The 12,061-nt window shown below is 43.7% G+C and overlaps 1 protein-coding gene across 2 annotated transcripts in view; it reads right to left on the minus strand.

Moving 5' to 3' along the window:
* The window catches only part of ndst1a (N-deacetylase/N-sulfotransferase (heparan glucosaminyl) 1a), a 38,893-nt gene that overhangs the window by 5,644 nt on the left and 21,188 nt on the right, over nt 1-12,061 (minus strand). The window contains exons 1-7 of one of the 2 annotated variants that reach the window (XM_026330407.1): nt 10,065-10,141; nt 6,321-7,341; nt 4,490-4,972; nt 3,657-3,744; nt 3,151-3,305; nt 2,178-2,363; nt 902-1,030 (exon numbers count right to left, since the gene is read on the minus strand). In XM_026330407.1, coding sequence (XP_026186192.1) covers nt 902-1,030; nt 2,178-2,363; nt 3,151-3,305; nt 3,657-3,744; nt 4,490-4,972; nt 6,321-6,866 — 1,587 coding nt within the window. In that variant the 5' untranslated portion in view covers nt 6,867-7,341; nt 10,065-10,141. Of the gene's footprint in view, nt 1-901; nt 1,031-2,177; nt 2,364-3,150; nt 3,306-3,656; nt 3,745-4,489; nt 4,973-6,320; nt 7,342-10,064; nt 10,142-12,061 lie in introns of those variants that run through there. The other variant, XM_026330406.1, reaches the window with a different exon arrangement.

The raw sequence follows: 12,061 nt of genomic DNA on the forward strand, positions 1-12,061 counted from the left end.
GTACGCTATTAGAAATACATGCCATGAACTTGACTAGAGCTGAAACAATTAGCTGATTCACTGACGAGTTAACATTTGATGCTTCCTGCATCTCAAATTGTGAGAATTTGATGCTTGCCATGCATCAGAGCAAATTTATTATACTTGGGTTTTGTTGTCCAGATAAAACAAATTACTGAAAAACATAACCCTGAGCTCTGGAGCATTATACTGAATATTTTCTATTATATCCCGACATTTATAGCATGGAACACTGAATTATTTATTCAAGAGAATAATAAGCAACTTAATCTACGATGAAAATAATCATCACCTCCGACCCTAAATCGACTAAAGCATTTGTATGGCTATATAATGTAACAAATTTTCATGTGTCATCAGCATTAGGGCAGCGCTCCTGTCACTGATAAGCGACTTATTAAAATGGATGAAGAACGTTCCTTTCAGGTTTAAACAAATGCCAGAAAAAGATACAGGGAAAGACCAAACAGTAATGAGATAGCTTGAACAAAGGTTGCTTATTCTGCAGTGTGGACAAAGTTTTGTTTTATAAAGTCAGCAATTTAAAAAAAAAAAAAAAAAAAAAAATACAATTACAAAAGTGCAATACAATACAACAGGGTGACATTCAATGAACATATGCTAAAAAAATAAAAAAACTAAAAAAAAAACTTTTTGTAATTGGAAACAAAACATGCTGACAAATACGATGAATTTTTCAAAATGCATTTCAGCCCCAAATAAAAGACGCTTTTCAGACTAGTGTAAAAAGAGATGCACGCATCTCTGAATGAATCACAGACTAGTCATCGTCTGGTCCCTTGTTTAAATTTCAATTTACACCACCAGTTAAATGCTTTTCCAAGACAAAAGCTGTGCTGTGCGGTTGCGTCTGACTCACAGGGTTCAGCAGAACAGTGAGGAACAGTTCTCCCCCATTGATGAGCTTGTCCAGTTCATTTGGACTGCCAGGGTAGTCTTTATAGAAGATGGTGTGTGTGAAAAGACCACATGTCTGCCTGGGCAGCACCTGTAATAAAAACACAATGTTACCAACAAAAAAAAAAAAAGAAAAGAAAAACCACAAAGAAATGCATTCACAAACACAAACACCATCAGCTCTCCGCTGAGAGCGGAGCAGAGCTGTCAGTACTCCAGGCAGCTACCCCACACATTGTTTGCTTTCAATAACATTCATATTATGCAGCTCATCTAGCCAACACAAACTTCTTATTCACTTTGACTCTATATGGAAATTCATGGAAATGCATTTACAGTTGGGAGTGTCTGGGGAACTGAATATCAATCATCAGTAAGCAGCGGGGACTGTCCATTCAGACTGCACTATCTCAAGGACGGGAATAGAGCACTGAGACCACACAGGCCGATTGAGTGCCAGCACTACAAAGGAAATGGACTGAGGCTGCACTGTTTCCTATCAGCACTGAAGGTCAACCTGTGAAAGAAAACAGATAAGTTCTATTCCCCCCCCCCCCCCTCCCTTCTTTTGAACCTTCTTGAATGTAATCTACACAACTTTAATTTAGCTTTCATAATTCTCTGCAGTTCAGCTGTGCCTAGTGCTGTGAAGCTGAATAAAGTGCATTTTCTTTTGGGTGTTGACATTTCAGTGAGTGGTTGTGAGCTGACACTTGCATTGCTGTTGCCAGAGATGTCGGTCTTCGTTATGGTGCTGAGGCCTGTTAGGCAGCACTATTCAGACAGGTGTCTCATGCAAGACTGGTTCACTTGACTACATTATCATCTCCCACTCTGTAGAAGAATACAGCAAGCCCAGCCAAGCTAATGAGGTGATTGGCTTACTTAGGACTTCTGTTGCCTCGGTGATATGTGGTAAATGAAAATGAGATTCTGCTCAGCATCTTTGGGGAAAAGACGTAAAAAAAAAAAAAAAAAAAAAAAAAAAGCACAACCAGAGAGGAAAATGAGATGATGGACAAATGCAGGATGGAGGGTAACTGCTGGCCATGAGAATAAGCACTAAAGAACTGAAGGAGCTGCATATGGAGAGAGAACTAATGACTGCAGAAAAGTATATGTGCATGGAGAAAGAGAATGCTGAAAAGGTAATGGATGCTGAGAAGCTGAGCGGAGGGAAAGCAACAGGCCAGAGGTAACAAGATAATGAGGGTCTTATGAACGAAAAGCGGTCTTACGCTAATGCCGCTGTGGATGAAACCTCGCCGGAAGCGAGCAGGCTTCAGGTGTGGGTACTCCTCTGTGCTGGTCACCTTGATACCCCAGACTTTCTTCCAGGCTTCGTACAACTGTATGTGGACAGGGTAAACGCCTGAGTGGTGAGGTGCCACTGCATAGCCCATGTTAGTGGGGATGCCATGCTCCTGGAGAACAAACACATGTACTAAGAGTTAGAACAACAGAAAATAGAAAATACCAAAGAAAAAAGAACAAGGTTCATCAATACTCCTGAAGATCCCTGATGTCTAAAGTTAAAATGCTTAGGATTTTCATTCAATCAGACCCTTTTTTGTACAATTTATGGTCAGCATTTTTCTGCAACAGCCATTACATTCAGTAATGGCCTCCTGACTGAGTAGTACTTATTATCGGCAGTGGAGCAGTCTGTCATTCCCATGCTGGATTTAGATTGCCTACCTAAGCACTAAGGAGTCTCAGGAAAACAATGCAACATGTCAGCGAGCAAAACGTTATCTCACTGATATCAGCCACACCGTTTACTGTCTTGACACAATATCAGAGCTGTATGAAGTTAATGCTGCTGCGGCAGATATGCATCTAAAAAAAATCCTTCCTAAAAAACATCAGGGGTATGACAGAACAAGGAGCAGCTACAGTGAACTGCTGGATGAAGAGCTGCAGGCGACGGGCTACATACACAAACACATACACACTTTCACACTCCTTAAGCAAAGTAACCAAGTCCACTGCAGCTGAAATCAGACCACTGCTGTAACTGTTATCGACTGACTTCTTTGTTTTTTTTGGCTCCACTGTAAAGAGACAAACCAGTTACACTGAAAAAAAAAAAAAAAAAAAAAAAGAAGCATTAACCCCCTAACATCGTCTGTTTGAACGAGGATGACAGGATAAGCAAGTTCACAGTGCTGACTCAAAGCTGTAATCTGACCTTTTGCCCCTGTGACTCACCATGGCAAATTTCTTGTTGAGCAACATCTGCTCAGCCAGCACAGACTGGTTGTGGAATAGATGCGGCTGCATGTGGCTCCACATGTGAGGAAACCACCAGAACTCCTTCACATAGGAAAGCAGCAGGTCATCTCCCAGGTCCTCCTCATCAGACCCTGGACATAGCGGAGAGGTTGGAGCGGGGAAGGAAGAATGAGAGGGAGGGAGGGAGATCGGGGAGGTTAACAGAAAACAAGGGGTGAAGGGTAAAGAGGAAATGGAGGAGATAACAATGGACAAAGAAACAAGGGTGAAATTAGGCCAGAGATGGAAAAAAAAGGAGGAAATGAAAGTCAGAGAGCAAAGCAAGACAAGGTTCATGTGGGGAAAAATAAAGTCAAGGCATGATGGAGAAATTAAAATAATGAGAATCTAAATTTTACAATCATACTAGTGTTATCTATTTCAGTTTAGTGCTTGCTTGTTCTTATCTCTGCTTGGGTTTACGGCAGCAACCCTCATCTTACCAGCGTGAAAGAATTTCCCTGAGAAGCCCAGATTGAAGGTGAAGTTGGGCACGTGGGTGCGCAGCTCCTTCTGTGTCTCCAGCAGGGCCTGAAACGGTGGGAGGAAAGAAGGGTGAGTCAAAACACGATGCTCTCGTACTGGTGCACGAGTGCATTAATGAAGAAGCGCTAACACACTGGCGCATGCGTGCCTACATACATATTTCATTCTGCAAGTTGCTCTTTCGGTAAATATCCAACATCTACTCCCAGTCGCCTCACGTCTCTCCTTCATTCTGTTTGATACTTTGCTCTCCTCTGATTTGGGAGTTTGTTTCATTTGATCTCCACGCTGGATGAAACTCCCAGCACACACCCTCTCTCACTCGCTCCCATTTCTCCATCTTGTCAGGGTGTGATTTGTTCCTAAAAGCTCGCAGTTGTGCGTTCTGAAGAGGGCCTTGATGCTTCTTCCCTAACTTTTTCTTATACCCTCCTGCCTCCACATGTGAGGGGGGCCTGCACTGCTCTGAGGGGAGGCAAGCAAGGAGCTTTTCAACATTCTTTCTCTGACTCTGGGCCCCTGAAATATTCATTGCTGTGGAGCTTCTGTGACAGTATGAGCAGTGGGGCTTGTCAGCTTTGAGCGGCCTACTGGGACGAACACATTCAAAAGGAGAAGAGGAGCGAGAAGAAGGGGTTTCTGTATGACTGGCGGAGGATAGCAGATGCCAAGTGTGAGGCAATTTTTTATATATATATATTCTACATATCCCTATTGTATACACATACCTATTTTTATTCGGATCATTTTCTTTCAATCTAAACTACAGGCAACCGACTCACAAACTCACCTTTACGTCAGGCACCTTCATGCGTGTGCCCTCTTTGCCCACGAAGATGTCGTCTATGTCCACCAGGATGTAACGCTCTAGCGATAATGAGAGCCTCTTCCCCGTCAGAAAGGCCACAGCATCCACAAACACTAGCTTGTGAAGCCAGAAGACCAAATTGTTGCCAAACAGGACCCTCTGAATACCGTCGTGGAGGCCCAGGTCCTGCACCACCGACGGGAGCAGAGCAGCGTTCTGTCCCATTGATGCAACGCTCTCAGCTGACTGGGTCTTGGCCAGCAACACTGGCTCATATGTAGAGTGGTTGGACTGGAAAACAGTCCAGTCATCCCCAGGGAGAGGACCTGGCAAAGGCTGCCCTGATCGAGTGATATAGAGCAGGGGGGACTTGGGGTTTACCGTGCAGTCCTTTAGCCCCAAGTTCGAGTGAAGAAAGAGCGGGAAGCCTTTCAGCTGTGCACTGAGCAAACTGTTTTCATTGGCCTGATCAACGGAGAGACAGACGAGAGAAATCACTCAGTCATCACACACCAGAGTAATGAAGACAGAAATGCATTGGATGTAATTTCCCAATTTCTCCGATCATGTGTGAAATAAGGAATGTCAGGCTTACTCAAACGTTACGGCACGAGGCAGCATCTACCTGCTATGCTCAATATGCTCAATCTGCTATGCACTGACATTGCAGTCGAAACGAATAACCTCCTGCTGTGTCCCCTAAGATTAAAAGACTAAAGGTTCAGCAACTATTCATTGAAATTTCCCCTCCAACATCTATCATTTACCCAATCCTTTACATCTCTAATGCCATGAATACACAGGTTCTACTTCATCTTGCTCTTTTACTTACATCTTGAAATTTCAGCACCATATGTGTGTGGGTGTTGGTGACAGCATTGTAAAATTAACACTGACATTCACTGGCCGCTGATTTTGCCCATTGGATGGACAAGAAACAGACGCTGGATATTTGTGGCAGATAATGATTTAATTATATATAATCTAACAACAATATAGCACATAAGAGATGGTGCATTTTTTGGATGCTGGCTTTCTTTGCTACAGATCCCATTATGTTATGTGTAAGTCCAATAATAATAACCATTTTAATATTCTGTCTGCCTGCAGAATGCAATACAGCACCACAAACTACATTCTCCAAAATTACTATACAGTTGAATCACCACTTTTTATGTGTTCCTAATAAACTGGTAACTGAGTATATATTTGTCTGACTCTACTGCAAACAGTCTTGTTCAGACAGCAGGGCACTGTTATGTGTACAGGTCATTGGGATGCACACCTTCGCTCTACTTCCTCCTCTCCCAATAGATGGTAAACCCCACTAGGCTTTCATAACCTTCACCTACACCACCTAACATTTCTGCACCACCATCCATGCCTCCACAACTCTTTCTTTATTCTTCCCATGGCTCAGGGATGGTGATTAAAACCATAAGACCTGAAAGCTGGCCTTGGGCAAACGGGCTCAGCCAGGGATTACTGAGAGAAAGAGTAAGAAAGATACAGAGTGAGAAAAGGGATAAGGACTGAATAGCTGGAGAAACTAAAACAAAAGGGAGAACATGACAAAAGAGAAATGAGAGGAAAGTGAAGGAGGCCAGGTTGCATAATAAAGTAAAACAAGAGATAGATAAAACATAAGGGAAAAAGTGCAGTAGGGCCGAGTGATATTGAACCAGGCAGGTCTTTCCAACCCTGTGAATCCCATCTCCTTAGAGACGGTGTAGCCAGATGGACAGGGCAGAAGGTGTGAGTGAGAGGAGGCAGAGCAGGGAGGGAGGCAGGGGAAGTGTGTTGTTGTCCTAACCTTGAAGAAGCCAATGATGCCTACTCCATATTCCACGCAGTATTTGTCCAGCAGCTCTCGGTTCCAGGCATCCAAATTAACATACTTGAGAATGTTCTCGTAAATCACCAGTGTGAAACGCCCTCTCTCTTTGTCTGTTAATGTGGGCATGTCCCCTTTGCCAGGAGAGATCTCAGTCCGGTACTTGAACCGGCCAGACTCCAAAATGGCCACAATCTCCTGACCCAGTTGAGAATACTGACTTTCCACAAACACCAGAACCACAGGATCTGTCCTGGCAACTCCAAGTTCCACCCCGGGGCCCCCTGAGACACTTCGTAAAGGTAGCAGTCGGGACGGAGTGACTCTAGGGTCATCCGAGTCAGCGGATGCTCCCTCGGCTCCGGATACTCCCCCTCCCGATGGCTCCAGCTCCCGCTTGACGCCATAGAGAAAGTAGGCAGAGATACAGACGCTGACAGTGCAGAAGAGGAAGAGAAGAAGGAGGGAGGTCTGTAGAGGCAGGAGACGGACCAGCCGACGGAGGCGTGTCACGCATCCCAGCATCGTCTCACACCACACCACTCTGCCCCACCGGCCCAGCAACAAGCCTTGGGGTCAGTCTCTCTTGGTGTGGGTAGAAAATGGCGTGCAGGGATTATTCACAGCAAAGTCAGTCTTGTTACTGAGCTAAATACAAACGGTGTTAAAGTAGCAGCTGCAGCAGCTACTGGAGAAAATAATGAGACGGTCTCACGGTGGCTCTCCCTCATATTGCAGCGCTGCTTATGTCACCATGGCAGAGATATAGGAGGCCTTGGACCTGGTTCACACTTATGCCTCAGAGAGAGGGCTGGCAGGCCGAGTCACTGGTGAAGACAGATGATGACAGACTCCATCACCTGTCCATCATATGAACCTGCCAACCATGTCCGGGCTCGATTTCTCTCCACTCTTTTGATTGGAGAATGATCTCTTGACGAAACTAAGGTCACGCAGGTCATCTCGCCAGCATCATGCCCACAGGATTGAATCTTCTGACCTAGAAAAACAGCAAGATAGAAGAAAATATGTTAAAACCTGAAAGCTCAGCATGGGTTCCTATAGAACAAAATGACACATCACGTTCTTTTGTTGTGTGGGATTAGAAGTACGTGGGAGATGTGTGTGTGTGTGTGTGTGTGTGTGTGTGTGTGTGTGTGTGTGTGTGTGTGTGTGTGTGTGTGTGTGTGTGTGTGTGTGTGTGTGTGTGTGTGTGTGTGCGCACTGCTGGTGCCAATACTCTGAAAGTTCACTCCTAAGTACCTTCTGTATTCACCTACACAAAACAAAAGCTGGCGATTTCCCCCCGTAACCCCCCCCCCCCCCCCACACACACACACACACAAACACACACCCCAAACACATTCTCCTGACCTCTGTGTATGCAAACAGACAATAAAATAAATAAACGAAAAAAATATCCCCACTCACACAGCCTCCACAATCAATAGGCAGAATGTCAGTGACAACAAAGCCCAGGGGCAAGCCAATGTCCAATTCAGTCCAGTGCGGCTGTGCAACTGCGTAAAAGTGAAACCATCACCTGCGGGGACACTCGCCTTCTATTTTGCTCAAATCCTCTCAGTTTTGAGACCAAAATGGAGCGCAGGAGAAAGGAGAAAAACAAGCTGATGGGAGGGAAGCGATCCAAAAGCAGAGGAGTGGATGACAGTGACAGACAGAACTGGCAACAATAGGATCCTTTGCTCTAGGAGAAAACCTTTTATCACATTCCATATACATTCTCATACCCTCTGAGGACCTATCATAATATACCAGCCCTTTAGTCATTCTCCATCAGGCTAAGTGTGAAAAGTACAAAATGCTGCATGGGAATGGTGTGAGCCAGTCACTTACAAAAAAAAAAAAAAAACATAATTTCTCCATTTAGAGGCCTGGTGGAGAAATGAGATAAAACATCATTACCTTTGCATGAAAACGCTCTGTCCATTAAGCTGGAGAGCTATCGAGATGTACACACACACACACATCCTTTTAACAAACCCTGAGATATCACAGAGCAGAGTCACAACCCTCTCAACTCAAAGTCATTAAACAGTGACCAGCAAACCCAGCAAGACTCATTAGATGCAAATCAGACATATAATGGATTTCACAATGCCATCAAAAGGTTTATTAGAAACACTATAAACGTGGATTTAATTAAAAGGTAAGTAGCATCAAAAATACGATTAGCCATATTACAACTATTCTCCATCTGACAGTGTTACAGTCAATGAAGCATTGATTTTTTTTTTTTTACAGCCTGATGGCAGATAAACTTCAAATCATCCCCTACATAATTTCTAACTGCATAAATATAATCTTTTGATCACTGAAGTTATCATTCATGTACACACTGTACTACAGGCAATAAATAAATAAATAAATAAATCAAGCTCATATACTACCCTTTAATGTAGTCAAGGGCAGCATTTTGGCGAGAATCTCTGCCCTCTCTTGCCTTCCAGCTAAGCTTAGCAGGATGCCTTACATCGCTCTGTGACTGCAGTGGAAGAAATCACACTGCTTTTTCCTCTGAGTCATGTCCAAGCTTCCTCTTCACAGTCGCAGGGAGGCAGAGACTAATGTAAAGAGAGGCCATGAAAAACCAGTGGGTGTGCAGAGAATGCATCGCAGCGGTGCAGACAAAAACCAACAGCCCTGGTCACATTATGCCCACCCCACCCCACCCCTGGTACCTTGTTTGTTCGTTTCTGAGTGAACCAGGGTTCTTGCCACAGCATATCAAAGTATGATTAGCCACAGGAAGCGACTGCTGCCAGAAACAGTGAAGCAGAGAAGAAGAACAGGGACACAACTTTTACACCATGCAGAGGGCCCAGTTTTACAGGCTTGTGTTGCCAAATAAATAAACAGAAACTTCCAATGGTGGTTTTCACAAAATTCTCATTTTTCTTAGAAGAATCTTCAGCTAATTATTTTAATTGCTGATAAATACTGATTAATCGCTATATTAAATTTAAAAATAGCAGCAAATCATCACATTTGAGACGCTGTGACCACCTAGTATTCTCAATTTTGTCAACAGTTAATCAATTATCTGAATTGTGAATGAAAAAGTCTGATGCACTCGTAAACGCACTGCTCCATAGCGCTACTAATGTTCAGAAACTCCACAGGGAAGCTTTACAAATTCTGTTATTGAGGTTAATAATCACCAGCAAGCGACAATACTTTAAAATGGAGCTGAGTTTTTCTTTTTTGTGCGATGAGTCATATTAGACATGTCAGTCAACCATTATCCACTACTTTTAACATTTATTTAACAAGCTTAAATGTGATTTTGCATGCAGCATAATTCCCTTGAAACAAAAAACAAACTAACATACTTTGCAGGGTGCCACGTAAATGATAACAAATTTAGTATTAAGTATCTTTAAACCCTTTCAATAAACATGAACATCATTCTTTAAAGCCAGATTAAATATTTTTAAGTTTTCTGTTGTATACATAGTGGAATTATAATCAATAAATACCTACTGAAGGTTACATGCTGGTATTTTAGTAGGCTTTCATAGTAACGTAACACAGTGTAGCGCTAGTGGATCACAAGTCAAACTGTAGACGGTAAAAGGTTAATAATGCAATCATGGTTTCAAACATATATCACTCAGCCACACAAAAACAAGACATTTCCTGTAGGAAATTAATCAGAATGCAGACATTATTTTTGGACCATGTCTACAACAAGACAATAACCTTTTGCCATGACTCTAATTACACTGCTGAAATGGCTTGGGAGCAGATTAAATGGTGAGAACAAAAACAGAGTAGCGGCGCTTCTTGCCCAGTTCGCTGCAGTGATGACCGCCTCCCACTGCTGACCTTCGGTCTGTGATACAAAAAGATACAACTGGAGGAAGGAAGGAGCAGGGCGAGAGAGAAAGGGGGTGGTGGCCTGATAGGGGAAGTGAGAGGGGAACTGACAAATAAAGGGAAAGCTCAAGACCTTGAGTGTGAAGCAGCAAGATCAGGCCAGCAAAACGGAAAGTGCAATACATTAGACCATAATGGAGAAGGTGATATAGCACTGACCAAACTGAATAATGGCTAATGGATTCTCAAATGTCTGCACGCCCATCTCACCTAATGTGTCTACTTTATGTGCCATGTGTACCTTAGAAGAAACCAAGCTACAACCAAGCTACAACTGCAAATGCTGCTATCGTCCTCCTTCCAGAATCAAAGGCGCAAAAATGCAGAGGGGGGGGGGGGGGAGAGAACATGAATATTTCATGTTCAGCAGAAGCTGATGAGATATAGTCAGCAGACACAGCCTTAAGGTAAAGAGTGGGCAAAAGGTGCACAGACCCGAGTGTTTTAGTCTGCCAAAGAGAGTCAGAGTCTTAACTCATGCATAAAGGAGATGCAGATGGAGACTAATGCATATCTGATAACCCTTTCATTCTCAGTGACGGTAAGAGCTCAGACTGAATGTGAACTCTTTAATTGCACACGTGGACTAAAACCTCCCCAAATGGTGGCAGATAGACCAAAGCAGCATGAAATGGGAGATATTGAGGAATATCAGTGAAAAGTGAGACAAAAGCAGAGGAAATGATGAGATGATAAAACCTAGGGGGGGGGGGGAGTCAGACTGGGGGAAATGAGGGAGAAATTCACCCCTGGGGGGGAACCATCAATCTTAAGGTTTGAACACATCAATTCAATTATTTGCCCAGTTCTTCTATCTTGACAGAAATGAAGTGGAGGCATAAACATTAGCAGGTGATGGTTGAGAGGACAGACTCACGCTTTTCTTCAAAGTGGGTGGTCACTCAAACCTGCTTGCAGTAACATCATGGGAACCAAGCCAGAACAATACTGTTAGATTAATGAGAGACGACGAGGAACAGGGGGATGGAGCCTGGTCCTCAGCTGCAACAACTCTCTGGATAAACAACTCTAAGGCTGGCCATATGTAGCCTCACACGTCCTGGCCCCTCTCTCCCCTCTCTACCTTCCCTCCCCAACACGGCTGCTGCACTTCTTTTAAAGTGTGAATAAGACTATGAGTCCCAGGGCTTATGAGGAGAGTTGGTACATTAACGTTGTCAACCAGAGTCTGACTACCCGTAGGTGAGGCTCTCAAAAAAAAACAACAACCTACTTTTAAAAAGCAGAGCTGAATTTTCCGAGCCCCACTGTGCCCCTTTCTCCCCCTGCTGCCCCTTTCCCTGATCTGTCCGCTTGCTGCTGACTGACAGAAATAAACGATGACCCTCTGTGTTCAATCACTACAGGCCTTGGCAACCACACGTTCTCCATGGAAACACAGTAGTTACGTTGTTGTTCAGAGGCATGGAAACTGTGTAGAAGGGAAGAGAGAGAGAGGGCGGTAATCCATAAGACACTCATCAAAAGGCTACTGTTGTCACTTTTCTGCCTGTGCATTGATGTGCAAGTACCAAAGTGTCTCAATCACAGTGGACACGGGCCCCAGAGACTCATTAGAAGAGCTACAATCCAAATCATCCCACTACAAAGCACGGACATTTTGTCTGTATTTATTCCTGAACAAATATTACTGAGCTTTTGTGCAAACACTCAAGCCTTAACAACACAAAAACAAGTTTGGGCCGACTATCTGAATTGTTTCAGCAGGGTCTGGGTCAAGGGTAAATGGGTAAGAATGATGCCAATATAATCCCTAATCTGTAATCCTGTTAATCTCGACAATGCAAACAGCACCAAAT

This window comes from Mastacembelus armatus, chromosome 10, assembly GCF_900324485.2.
Source record: "Mastacembelus armatus chromosome 10, fMasArm1.2, whole genome shotgun sequence".
NCBI lineage: Eukaryota > Metazoa > Chordata > Actinopteri > Synbranchiformes > Mastacembelidae > Mastacembelus > Mastacembelus armatus.